This window comes from Muscardinus avellanarius, assembly GCF_963383645.1.
Source record: "Muscardinus avellanarius genome assembly, chromosome: 11".
Lineage (NCBI taxonomy): Eukaryota > Metazoa > Chordata > Mammalia > Rodentia > Gliridae > Muscardinus > Muscardinus avellanarius.
In genome coordinates this window covers 99,586,523-99,600,385 of record NC_137797.1, presented here as the reverse complement: position 1 = coordinate 99,600,385, position 13,863 = coordinate 99,586,523, and the positions used below count along the sequence as shown (strand labels likewise).

The 13,863-nt window shown below is 52.7% G+C and overlaps 1 protein-coding gene across 1 annotated transcript; it reads right to left on the bottom strand.

The window, feature by feature from the left end:
- Window positions 1-2,054: 2,054 nt before the first annotated feature.
- On the bottom strand, window positions 2,055-11,396 carry LAG3 (lymphocyte activating 3; the record flags this gene model as incomplete). Its single annotated transcript, XM_080705355.1, has 8 exons — window positions 2,055-2,204; window positions 2,518-2,648; window positions 3,156-3,398; window positions 8,177-8,452; window positions 8,922-9,185; window positions 10,430-10,698; window positions 11,007-11,151; window positions 11,339-11,396. The coding sequence occupies 8 exons, from the start codon at window positions 11,394-11,396 to the stop codon at window positions 2,055-2,057; spliced, it is 1,536 nt and encodes a 511-aa protein (XP_080561481.1).
- Window positions 11,397-13,863: the final 2,467 nt, after the last annotated feature.

Below are 13,863 nucleotides of genomic sequence, written 5' to 3'. Positions count from 1 at the left end.
TCTATTTTTATTTTTTTATTTTTTATTTTTTTGTGGTACTGGGGTGGAACCCAGAGGCTTTCTACCTCCGGGCTGTACTCTCAGACCTATTTTATATTTTATTTGGAAACAGGGTCTCACTAAGTTGCTGAGAGCCTCACTAAGTAGCTGGGGCTGGCTTCGAACCTGTGCGATCCTCCTGTCTCAACCTCCCAAGCGCGGGGATTATAGGTGTGCGCCACCACACCTGGCATTAATAATGGCATCCCTGGGTGGGCTTGAATATTTTTATTCTTTAGTTCAAAACAGGGTTTCAGTAAATTTCAGAGGACCTCACTAAGTAGCTGAGGTTGACCACCAACGCGCAATCCTCCTGTCTCAGCCTCCCAAGAACTGGAATTAAAAACATGCGCCACCATACCTGGCTTTTATTTCTTTTTGAAGCAGGGTCTCACTAAGTTGCTGAGGAACCTTGCTAAGTTATCGAGGCTGGCCTCAAACCTGTGTTCCTCCTTTCCCAACTTCCCAAGTATTGGAAATACAGGCCTACACCATCGCGCCTGGCAGCTTTCGATATTTTGTTCTCTCGTACAGGGTTAAAGTTCTCCGACAGCTGTCTGCAGCCAAAGTCCAGGGCCCCACATTCACTACAGCAGAAGACTGGATCCCTAGGCCAGACTTGGGGGTGCTCTGCTCAAAGTGCCAAGGACATGACCTTGCGGAATGCTCTTTCCAGGAGAGACGGCAGAGAGGGCCGCGTGTGGGTGGCTTTTTGTCATTACTGACCTGACCAAATCCTGCCCACTTTTTCCTTCACTAATGGAAATTGAGACAAGCACAGTACATGACGTGAGCCCTTCACAGTTTCCAAAGCCCTGTTATTAGTTCATATTTACAACAACCCATTTTGGTGGGTGATGATCAATTCATCCTCCCCGCTCCTTTTTTTGGGGGGAGGGGTGAGTCTATGTTGCCCAGCCTGGCCCTGATCTTCTGGGCTCAAATGATCCTCTTGCCTCAGTCTCCCTGGTAGCTGAGACTATGGGCGTGGACGGCTGCACCCAGTCATTATCCCATTGAGTAGGTGAGGAAGCTGGGGCTCTGGGAAGGCTGGAGAAGTCTCATCAGCAGAGCCGGGCAAGAAGCCAGGGCTCCTGACTCTCACAGTTGCAGCGACAGCCTGCGGTCCTGCTGTCTGCATTCCTCCCTGCCCGTGGGCCTCCTGTTTCAGACTTGGATTCTAACCTTGCCAGGGCTATAGCTCCGGAGGCTGGCATTGTTCAGTCCCCCCCTCGCAGGTGCACAGGACATGTGACATTCACAAAAGCAGCGCCTGCACACGCACATCTGCGCTGGCTCCGTGGTCCCCGGCAGCGGCAGCATCTCCACCGCCTGCCGCTCAACCCAGTGGCCTCCAGTGGGCGGTGACAGGCAGTGGCCACTGGGTGGCAGTGTGTTCTCACGCCTGGGACCCCACGGTGCTACAGCCAGGGCTGAGGCGCGTGGGGGTGGGGCAGAGGTAGGGATCTGAGCCAGCTGCCCAGAAAGATTGTGAGACCCGATTTCCTGAAGGACTTGGCAGGGCAGGGCTCCTGTGAGTGCGTCTGCGTGTGTGTGTGTGTGTGTGCGCGCGCGCGCGCGTGTGTGCATATTTGTGTTTTTCGGCTCACAGGCACATCTGCCGCAGCCAGGGGGCCAAGCATAGGGTGGGCCAGAGGGACAAAAATACACAGGAAACCAGGGCAGCTGTGGGCAGCAGGATGGAGGGCGGGCCCTGAAGGGAAGAGGTGAGGGCTTTCAGGGCTTTAGAAAAAAAATGAATACCCAGGAGAGACCCGAGCAAGAGAGAGAGAGAGAGAGAGAGACACGAGGAAGAAACACAGGCCAGAAAAGGGGATGGGGAAGATTGGCTGGGGAAAGTAGGTTAGGAGGCTGGGGTGGGACGGGGAGCCCCCAGAGGCTGGGGAGAGAAAGCTGCCTTCTCTAGACAAAAAGAGCCGGGAGTCGGGCTTGCTGCTGACAGGGAGTTTATTTAGACTGAGCTGTTGAGATCTGCTGGCCGCCTCTGCTCCAGGTCAGAGCTGCCTGGGCTGTGGCTCCGGCTCCCTGGGCTCTGGTTCCGGCTCCATCTCCATGTCGGGTTCTTGCTCCAGCTCCTCTAACTTGCTCTGAGAGGGAGGAACCTGAATCTCATGCTCTAAAGCAGAAAATCTTCTTGGTCTCCACTGTGGGAAGAGACAGAGAGGCAGATGGAGGATGGGAGAAGGACAAAGGGAAACAGAACTGAAAAGATACTGAAACCCTCCATCTATTTTTTTCCCGGGCCGTGCCTTCCCCAGCTGGTTTAGGGCCTTCCCTCAACCCCTTCAAGCCTCCCAGGAACAAAGAGGGGGGTCCCTAGAGGCTTATGAAGAGGAGGGCTCCAATGGCAAGTTCAGGGTCCACCTAGAATGTCTTCTTTGAGGAAGGGGTGCCGGCTAGCAGGTGGACGGAGGAGAGCGCAAGCCATTGGGGTCAGGAGGGCGTATCCCGACTCACCTGTCTTCTCCAAAAGTGAAACCCACGGGCGCCAATGACCAGAAGGAGCAACGAGAGGGTACCAAAGACGAGGAAGAGAGAAAGATGGCCTGCTCCCAGGGCACCTGGGGCTCTCCCAGAAAGCTGGGCACCTATGGAGAAAACACGGGCTTGGGCATAGGGTCCCAGATGAAATGGGACATTTGGTCACTCCCCCTACTTTACAGACGCAATGAGGGCCAGAGAGTTTAGGGGACTCGTCCAGGATCATTCGGTTAATAACCAGCAAAAAGGAGGTCAGGCCTAGATCAGAAATCGAAAAGAAAGCCGGGCGCGGTGGCGCACGCTTATAATCCCCGCGCTTGGGAGGCTGAGACAGGAGGATCACACAGGTTCGAAGCCAGCCTCAGCTACTTAGTGAGGCTCTCAGCAACTTAGTGAGACCCCGTTTCCAAATAAAGTATAAAATAGCTCTGGGAGTATAGCCCGGAGGTAGAAAAGCTCTTGGGCTTCACCCCCAGTACCACACACACAAAGAAAGAAAGAAAAAAAGAGAAGAAATTGAGAAGAGCAGAAAGGGGGAGAGGCAGGAGGTGCTCTGGCAGGGGGACCAACACGATTGCTCTGGAGCTGGGACCATGGCATCCGGGGCCTCAGACCTGTGCCAGAGAGCTCTGGGACGTACACCGCTGCTCCAAGAAGCCTCTCCCCCTGGTACAGTTGGCACTGCCAGGGGTGGGAAAGCAGCCTGGCCTCCCGGACCTCCAACCAGGGTCCTGGGAAACTCCTTGCGGACCGCTCGTCCAGGGGGCTCCACACAAAGCTCTCCAGTCCAGATGCTGGAGTCAGTTCACACAGCAGCTTCCTTGGGGAGCCAGGGAGCCCAGAAGGCTTGCGAGTCACTGAAAAAGTGAGAGGGAAGAGAGCTCTTGGGTCCAGATCTCCTTACTCGGCACCACAGGTTCAGTCCCAGCCCTGCTCCCTCTGGGGTTCTGACGGGGCAAGGCTGCCTGAAGGTGATCCGGGGACATGGCTACTTAATCTTTTTTTTTTTTTCTTTTTTTTTTTTTTAACCCTGGACAACAGATTTAATAATACAATGCTTTAGCTGGGCATGGTGGCGCACTTTTGTAATCCCAGCATTTGGGAGGCTGAGGCAGAAAGATTATGGTTTGAGGACAGCCTCATCTACTTAGTGAGGCCCTCTGCAACTTAGTGAGACCCTGTTTCAAAATAAAGAATAGAGCCGGGCGTGGTGGCACACGCTTGTGATCCCAGCATTTGGGAGGCTGAGACCGGAGGATTGCAGTTCGCGGACAGCCTCAGCTACTTTGTGAGGCCGTCAGCATCTTAGTGAGACCTTGTTTCAAAATAAAGAATAAAAAATAGGGCAGGGGGTGTAGCTCGGAGGTCGAATGCCCCTGGGTTCCATCCCCAGACCCGCAAAAAAAGAAATAATAAAATAAATAAATAAATAAATAAAGAATAGCCAGGCGTGGTGACGCACGCTTGTAACCCCCCTGCGCTTGGGAGGCGGAGACAGGAGGATCGCACAGGTTCAAAGCCAGCCTCAGCTTCTTAGTGAGGCTCTCAGCAACTTAGTGAGATTCTGTTTCCAAATAAAATATAAAATAGTCTGGGAGTATATAACCCAGAGGTAGAAAACCCTTGGGGGTTGCCGGGCGTGGTGGCGCACGCTTGTAATCCCCGTGCTTGGGCGGCAGAGACAGGAGGATCGCGCAGGTTCGAAGCCAGCCATGCGTGCTGGCTTAGGAGACCCTGTTTCCAAATTAAAAAATATAAAAATAGGTCTGGGAGTGTAGCCCAGAGGTAGAAGGGCTTCCAGGAACCCCAGTACCACCAAAAAAAAAAAAAAAAAGAAAAGAAAAGAAAAAAGAAAACCCTTGGGGGTTTTGTGGTACTGGGGATTCCACCCCCAGTACCATTAAAAAAAAAAAAAAAAAAAAAAGGAAGCCAGGCATGGTGGCGCACACTTCTAATCCCAGCATTTGGGAGCTGAGACTGGAGGATCATGGTTCGAAGACAGCTTCAGCTACTTAGTGAGGCCCTGTTTCAAAATAAAGAATAAAAAATAGGGCAGGGGTATTGCTCAGAAGTTGAATTGAATGCCTCTGGGTTCCATTCCCAGACCCACAAAAAAAAAAAAAAAAAAAAAAATAGGGCTGGAGATGTCCCTCGGAGGTAGAATGCCCCTGGGTTCCATCCTCAGTACCACAAAAATAAATAAGTAAGTAAGTAAGTAAATAAAAAAATAAATAAAATCGGGCTAGGAGTATAGCTCTACCTACTTCAGAGGCACACTGCCCTTTGGTTCAATCTCCAGAATGTATTATTACATATAGAATATCAGAGCCAGGCGTGGTGGCGCACGCTTGTAATCCCCCGCGCTTGGGAGGCGGAGACAGGAGGATCGCGCTGGTTCGGAGCCAGCCTTGCTGGCTTAAGAGACCCTGTTTCCAAATAAAAATAATAATTAAAAAAAAAAATAGGTCTGGGAGTGTAGCCCAGGCATAGAAGGGCTTCCAGGAACCCCAGTACCACCAAAAAAAAAAAAAAAAGAAAAAAAAAAGAATATCAGATATTTTTGTACTGGGAATTTAACTCAGAGACATTCTGCCACCATGCTACAACCTCAGCCCTATTGATTTACTTTTATTTATTTATTTATTTTGTGGTATTAGGGACTAAACCCAGGGGCATTATACCTTCCAAGGGGGAGGAGCTATGCCCTCAGCTCTTTTTTTTTATTTTGAAATAGGGTCTAAATTGCTGAGGGCCTTGCTAAATTGCTGAGGCTGGCCTTGAACCGGTGATTCTCCTGACTCAGCATTACAAGTCCTGGAATTACAGGCATGCGCCACCACACTCAGTTATTTTTATAATTTAATTTAATTTTTTATTTGCGATACTGGGGCTGAAACCCAGGGACATTCTAACTCTGAGCTATACCTGCAGCCCCTATTTTTTTTTTTTTTTTTTTTTTTTTTTGGTGGTACTGGGGGTGGAACCCAGGGGCATTCTACCTCCAGGTTATACTCCCAGACCTATTATATATACATATATTTTTTTTCAGGTCTGGGGATGGAACCCAGGGGCATTTGACATCTGAGCTATACCCCCTGCCCATTTTTTTTTTCTTTATTTTGAAGCAGGGTCTCACTGAGTTGTGGAGGGCCTCACTAAGTAGCTGAGGCTGTTCATGAACCACGATCCTCCGGTCTCAGGCTCCCGAATGCTGGGATTACAAGTGTATGCCACCACGCCTGGCTTCCTATTTTATATTTTATTTGGAAACAGGGTCTCACTAAATTGCTGAGAGCCTCACTAAGTAGCTGAGGCTGGCCTCGAACATGTGCGATCCTCCTGTCTCAGGCTCCCAAGTGTGGGGATTACAAGCGTGCGCCACCACGCCCAGCCTCCTATTTTTTATTCTTTATTTTGAAACAGGGTCTAAGTTTTGTAGTGCCTCATTAAGTAGCTGAGGCTGGATGCAAACCTGCAATCCTCAGCCTCCTAAGTACTAGGATTACAAGTGTGCACCACCACGCCCAGTTTTATTTTTTTAGCCTCCCAAGTACTACGATTACAGGTATGCAATACCACACCCCGTTTGTTTCAGATTATTGTTATTATTCTATTTTATTTTTTTGGTATGACTAGGGATAGAACCCAGGGCAGTCTACCTCAAGCTATATTCCCAGCCTTATTTTATTTTGAAACAGAGTCTTGCTAGGCTAATGAAAAATCACTATTTGCTGAGGCTGTCCTCGAACCTGCGATCTTCCTCCTGCCTCTGCCTGCCAGGTACTGGGATTACAAGTGTGCGCCACCCCAACAGGCACTCATTTGTGCCAGTTCAGATTCATTTCCATTGCTTTCTCCTGAAATATGCAGAGCCTCAGTAGCAGTCAGATGGCTCCGCTGTACTTTGCGGCCGTCCCCTTCTTAACTTGGCTCCTGTCAGTGCCCTCTGCCTCGCTGGCCCTGAATGAGCCTTATCTGCCTTTCTGTTAGAGGACAGTGAACCGACCCATTGATCTAGAGTCAGCGTGTTCACAAAGCAGTAGAGTGACAGGATCAGACATATGACCTGACTGAGCGTGGACTGGAGGGGGAGGGAGCGAAGATCTGGTGACAGAGACACCTGAGTGTAGACCTGAGTCCGACACACTCCAGCTGTGTGACTTTCAGAACATTCCTTTCCTGGAAACTGGGGGTGACAATATCTGTCCCATTAAACGGCTGGCCTTTAAGAAGACACTGGGAGCCGGGCTTGGTGGCGCACGCTTGTAATCCCAGCATTCGGGAGGCTGAGACAGGAGGATCGCGGTTCGCGGACAGCCTCAGCTACTTAGTGAGGCCCTCCGCAACTCAGTGAGACCCTGTTTCAAAATAAAGAATAAAAAGCCGGGCGTGGTGGCGCACGCTTGTAATCCCAGCATTTGGGAGGCTGAGACCAGAGGATCACGGTTCGCGGACAGCCTCAGCTACTTAGTGAGGGCCCTCTGCAATTCAGTGAGACCCGGTTTCAAAATAAAGAATAAAAAATTGGGAAGGGGGTGTAGCTTGGAGGTCAAATGGCCCTGGGTTTCATCCCCAGTACTGCAGGAAAAAAAAAAAAAAAAAAAGAAAAAGAAAAAGACAGTGGGAAGCCGACTTGGAATCTCAGTACTTGGGAGGCTAAGACAGGAGGATCCGGATTCAACTACTTAGTGAATCACTCCACAACTTAGTGAGACCCTGTTTCAAAATAAAGAATAAAAGTTCAGGCTGGAGGTGTAGCTTGGAGGTAGAATGCCCTGAGTTAAATCTCTAGCATCACACACACACACACACACACACACAAAAAAGACAGTAGGAGCTGGACATGGTGGCACACGACTGCAATCCCAGGGAGTGGGATTCCAGTGGAGTTACTGACAGGCAGAGTCAGAAAGAGGATTAGCAGAATTAAAGCTGGGGTTTGGATGAGGCTGAAGGGTAGGTATAATATCTAAGTAGAGATATTCACAAAGCAGGTGGAAATTCAGAATTGGCACTCAGGAGGTATATCCGTCAGTTACTCATGTATCCGTGCAACAATATGCATTACTGAGCACCCACTATGTGGTGCTGGTGTTTGGTGGCCACAGCTAAATTCTGCAGATATAGCTAACCCGTGAGGGATGGGAATTACCAACCAATGAACACATACTTTCTGAGTACTATTTTTTCTGTTTGTTTTATACTGTCTTGAAAAAAACCCTTGCTCAGTAAATATTTGCTGACCCAATGGTTTATTAACTCCTTCCAAATCCAGGCCACTTCCTGCAACTTTAACCCCGAGCCTTGGCCCCAAAGCAGGCAAGGGTTCTCGAAATTTACTCCACCTCCTTCGAACCACTCAAAGGTTGGCCACCTCTCCTTCTAACTTCTCAGACACCACCCCCCCACACCCCACACGCCAATTCTGAGCAGGGGAGTCCCTTAGAGAACAATGGAACATTTATTTTGTGACTCAAAGGGGCAATTTTCCGTTTCGGTCCTTTATCATGGGGGTGAAAGCAAAGCTGGGTGGCCTGACATCACAGTGTGGATTCGCAGTGGTGACCTGGCCAGCCCGTCCGACCTCCCTGCCCTTGCTCCTCAAGACAGGAGCAACTTTCCCACCTGGGCTGACCTGTGATGACTGCCAGAGTCACCGTGGCACTGAGCTGCTGCCCCTGTAGATGGACGTGGCAGGTGTAGGTCCCAGCCTGGGCCAGGCTCACAGGCTCCAATCCAAGGCTGAAGTTGCCATGATTTCCAGCCACGAGGAGGTCGGGGCCTCCCCCAGGAGGGGCCCACTTAGCGATGAGGGAAGATGGGGTTCTCACACCAGCGTGCAGGTGGCATGGGAGCTCCACCCTGGCACCTGCCGCAGCGTACACTGTCAAGGGGGCTGGAGGCTCCAGACCTGGAGAGAAAAGAGAGCCCAAAGAGGGAGTGGGTGTGCGGTAGGCCTGTGAGCTAGAACCGCAGGGAAGGGAGGCAGAAGGGACTAGGGGTGAGGCCAGTGGTAGAGCTTCTGCCTGGCATATGAGGTCCTGGGCTCCATATGAGACTGTCGGGTGGAGGTGGGGGGTGGGGGGAGAGTGCACTGAAGAATGCCCAGGAGCCAAATAAAGTGGATAAACAAAGGATGCTCAGAAACCCAGGAAGTGGGCGGGGCAGGCAGGAGACCCAGGGTGGGCAAGTAGGGCTGGGTGTCGGAGAGAAAAGCCAGAAGGAAAGATGGCGGCTAACGGAGTGGATGCTGAGGCCCCGGGGTAACCAGGGGTGACAAGAGCTGCTGAGAACCTATTTTGGGGACCCATGAGTCAGGGGAGGTGACAGGGGGCAGGAAGGAGTTGTGGTCAAGTGTAAAGGCAGATTAGAGGAATTACCCAGAACAGTGAGGTTGTGCGTAATAGAGACACTGAAGCCATCTCTGTAGGTGAGGGTGCAGCCCCAGGTCCCGGAGTCCCAGGGGCTGACTTGGGGCAGGAAGAGGAAGTTTTCAGCTATGTGGTGATAGGAAGACTCCTGGACAGGGACTCGGTCTGAGCCCCGGAACCAGCGCACAGAGGCCGGGTGGTCAGGGCGGCTGAAGGAGCAGTTCAGAATGACCCAGTCGGAGGTCCTGAGAGGTCCTGTGGGGCTGGCTGTCACTGCACAAGGACGAAGAAGACGTAAAGAAAACATTTTCCCAGCCCAGCAGGCTAACCGAGTTAGAAGTTATTGGAAACAGGGACTTTATTTTATTATTTATTTATTTGTGTGTGGTACAGTGGATGGACCCCCCAGGGGCATTTATCTCCGAACTACACCCCAGCCCTATTTTTTATTCTTTATTTTGAAACAGGGTCGCACTGAGTTGCAAAGGGCCTCACTAAGCTGAGGCTGGCGCAAACCGCGATCCTCCGGCTTCAGCCTCCTGAAATGCTGGGATTACAAGTGTGCACCACCACGTCATGCTCCGGACCTTGTTTTAGATTTTCCTTCTCCCTGCTCTCCCCTGCCCCCCAGGTCAGTGGAGGAGCTTAAAGTGGACCCTTAAGACTTACTTTTCTCCACTGACCCCTGCGTTTTTTTTTTTTTTTCCCTTCTGGTGGTACTGGGGATGGAACCCTTCTACCTCTAGGCTACACTCCCAGACCTATTTTATATTTTATTTGGAAACAGGGTCTCTTAAGCCAGCAAGGCTGGCTTCAAACCTGGGCGATCCTCCTGTCTCCGCCTCCCATGGGGGGAATTACAAGTGTGCGCCACCACGCCAGGCTCCCCTGCCTTTTTTATGTTTGTTTTGAAACAGGGTCTCCCTAGGTTTCTGAGAGTCTCCCTAGGTTGCTGAGGCTGCTTTGAACCTGCGATCCTCCAGTCTCAGCTACCCAAGTACTGGAATTGTACGCTTGTGCCACCAAGCCCGCTTGGAGCCAGGCTTGGTGGCGCACGCTTGTATCCCAGCATTTGGGAGGCTGAGACAGGACGATCGCGGTTCAAGGCCGGCCTCAGCTACTTGGCGAAGCCTCTGCAACTTAGTGAGACCCTGTTTCAAAATAAAGAACAAAGAATAGGGCTGGGGGTGTCGCTCGGAGATAGAATACCCCTGGGTTCCATCCCCAGTACCGCAAAAAAAAAAAAAAAAAAAAATATATATATATATATATATATATATATATATATATATATATATATATATAATTACTTTGGCCCCGCACTCCCCCCTCCGCACAGCAAAGGTGCGGGCCCCCAGCCGTCCCGTGGGTGGGGAAAGAAGGGATAATGCGCTTGCTCCGCCCCCCACACGCGTGCCCTTTGGGAGAACCCACCACTCCTCAGTCTGACTCCCACCCCTTCCTCCAGGGCGCAGCCTGCGTCCCCGCCTCCCAGGCCCCTCGTCCGGCCCACCTACTGGAGGCCTGGCCCACGCGCAGGCGGAGGCGGCAGGCGAGGGCGCGGTCCCCGAGGCGCACGGCCGCGTGGTACTCGCCGGCGTCAGCTCGCAGCGCCGGGCGCAGCCACAGCGAGAAGTCCCCGCGCTGGGGGCCGCGCACCTCCAGCTGCACCCGAGGCTGCAGCGGCAGCCTCCCGCTGCGCAGGCCGCCCGCAGCCACGCTCAGCAGGGTGTAGGGTCGGGGCGAGCGCGCCGCCGGGCGTCCTGGGGCCGGAGTGGGTGGACCGCTGAGCGAGAGAGAGGATGGAATTGAGAAGCCCCGAGAAGAAGCAGTGCACCCACACTTTGAGGACGAGGAAGCCCGGGCCAAGAGATCTCCTGACCACCAGCTGTCCCCCGCCCCCGTCCCTGCCCCTTCTCCCTTGGGCTGGCACCAGCCACTCCTGGAAAGGTGGCCTGCTGTGGGATGCAGGCAAGGTGGGAACAGGGACGCTCAGTGACTGGGGAGAGACTGACGTCTGGGGAGGAGCAGCACTGTCTTGGCTGCTGGGTGTGTCTAGGGGCCAGATCCGGGTCTGGGAGTCTGGGCGCATACCTGTCTGGCTGATGCTGCCATGTAACCCCTACTCTTCGCAGAAGGCCAGGATCCTGGAGGGGTATTGGGCTGCAGGGGAGCCGGACGGGAGCCCCCTCCTGAGCCCACACCACCGGGACCTCGTTCCCTGGCTCTGGAGCCACAACTGACATAGCAAAAGAGAAGCCAAGGGAAGGGGCCATGAGCCAGTAGCCTTAGGACCCAAGGACCTCAGCTTCCCAAGGGAGGAGCGGGATGGAGGAAGAGCTTGGGTTTCTGCCACCCCTGCCAAGGGGAGATTGAAGCGGGGCTTTGGGGTGGATGGCCACCAGCCTTCCCCCATCCCACCTTACCTGGAGCCCCGAGCAGCAGTTGTAGGAGCAGGAAGCCCAGGAACTGAGCTCCCCACATCTCCCCTATGGTCTGGTCCGGGCTGAGCCCTCCAAAGGGAGCTCAGAAAGTGTGTGTGTGTGGGGGGGCGACGACCAAAGCGTTCTGCAAGGAGGAAGGTGGAGAGGGGGAATCCAGAGGGAAGGGGGCCACCAGGAGGGGAGGCCTGGAGAGAGGGTGGGGACAACCCGTAGGCTGGAGTCCAGGAGAAGGCTGGCCAGGTGAGGCGGGTGGGGCACCCCAGAAACCAGGCAGGGCCAGGCAGGGTGCAGAGCAGAGCTGGTGGCTGGCAGGAGCTGGGGTGGGGTTCTGCTGCTCCCAGAGACCTCACTGGTCCTTTTGCTTTCCCTGCACCTTCCCCACTTCCCCCCCTCACTTCCCCTCCCCACTGCCCACCCCCCACCCCCGGGGGCTCACGGTTTCGCTTTGCAGTGGAAAGTCTGAGGGGGTTGATTCCCAGCAGCGGCACCTCCGCCTTGTGGCAGCACTCCCCTTGTTTACTTCCCCAGCCCTGGGTCTCCCCACCGCCCCCTCCCTGCTCCCATCTTCATCTGCCAACCAGTGCTGCCTGGAAGCACCTCCTTGTCCAGCTTTTCAGCTGCTCCCTGGGTCCCAACATTCACTGGTCTTTCTGGGGTTGCTCTTCCCTGGGTTCTTTTTTTGTTTGTTTTGTTTTGCTTTTTGCAGTACTGGGGGTGGAACCCAGGGCCATTCTACCTCCAAGCTATACCTCCAGTCCTATTATTTATTTTTTTGGGGGTGTGTGTGTCTGGGGATGGAACCCAGGGACATTCAACCTCTGAGCTACACCCCCTGCCCTATTTTTTTTTATTTTTTATTTTGAAACAGGGTCTCACTGAGTTGCAGAGGGCCTCACTAAGTAGTTGAGGCTGTCCACAAACTGTGATCCTCTAGTCTCAGCCTCCCGAATGCTGGGATTACAAGCGTTCGCCACCATGCCCGGCTCCCCAGTCCTATTTTCTATTCTTTATTTTGAAACAGGGTCTCACTGAGTTGCAAAGGGGCTCACTAAGTAGCTGAGGCTGGCCTTGAACCACGATCCTCCTGTCTCAGCCTCCCGAATGCTGGGGTTATGGGTGTGCGCCACCAGGCCACTCATCTTTCCTGGGTAACTTCATTACCCTTGTAGACCTGCCTCCCCAGCTGTGCCCAGGGACCACAGCTCCCTAGGAACAAGGCAGACGTGAAACTTCAGTGTACCCTGCAAGATAGTAACTGTGGGGAGAGGAATGCTGGTGTGTGTGTGTGTGTGTGTGTGTCCGTGTGCGCACGCACGTAGAGCCTTCATTATGTGCCAGACACTGTATTGGGCACTTTACATGCAGTAACTCATTAACTATGTCCCCTGTACCATTGATCAGACAAGAAACGGAGACTCAAAGAGATTCAGTCAAGGCTAGGAAGTAGGAAGACAGAAGCCGTGAGTGGGTGTGGGTGTGTTCCTGACCCTGGATGAGATATGGGTGTCTTCTAGAAAGAATGGTGTCAACAGCAATCCCTCTCCCCCTTGCCAAAGCTTCCCCAACCCACGGGTTCTGTGCTAAGGGGAGAGGGCAAGGATGATATAAATTTGGAAAAATGCAGAAATCTTGCAGGCCAAGCCTGGCGTTGTTGTGCACACTTGTAATCCCAGCGCTTGGGAGGCTGAGACAGTAGGATCACAGTTCGAGGCCAGCCTCAGCTACTTAGTGAGGCTCTCAGCAACTTAGTGAGACCCTGTTTCCAAATAAAGTATAAAATAGGTCTGGGAGTATAGTCCGGAGGTAGAAAGGGCCCTGGGTTTACACCCAGTACCAAAAAAAAAAAAAAAAAATCTTGTAGGTCAAACTCAAGAAAAAAACAAGGCAGAGGCAGTAGGAAAGGGAGCCTGAGACCAACAGACAACTCCCTCATTCCCTTATTGGGGATGGAACCCAGTGGCATTCAACCTCTGAACTATACCCCCAGCCCCATTTTAGTTTTTATTTTAGAACAGGGTCTTGTTCAATTGGATAGGCTGGCCTTGAAACTGCAGTCCTCCTGTCTCAGCCTCCCAAGTAGTGGGATCACAGGCATGCACCACCACAATGTACTCAGACAGACAACCCTTGTTCCCTCCTAGCCCAGCCGGAGCCCAGCCGGCAGCGCTGCAGAGCAGGAGACAAGAGGGTCCAGGAACCGCATAAAGTCCCGGAGTTCTGTCCTTGACCGGGAGGAGCCTGCTTCCTGTCGGGCAGAAGCCATCTTCCATGCCAGGCAGTTAGTTCTTCCTCCAGATCTTAGGATGTTGAGACCCAGGCCGACCAACCTGTCACTTCAGGGGCGGGACTTCCTGTTTCTAGGGCTGTTTCTATTTGCCTGTTTCAGCACAATAGAGCTGGTAGGTTTCCACTGGTCTCAGCAGTGTCTAGTTCTTGTGTGGGTTAGCAGGGAAGTGTGTGCATTGCTGGGGAGGAGAATCCCCAAGACCCAAAACAAGACATAAATC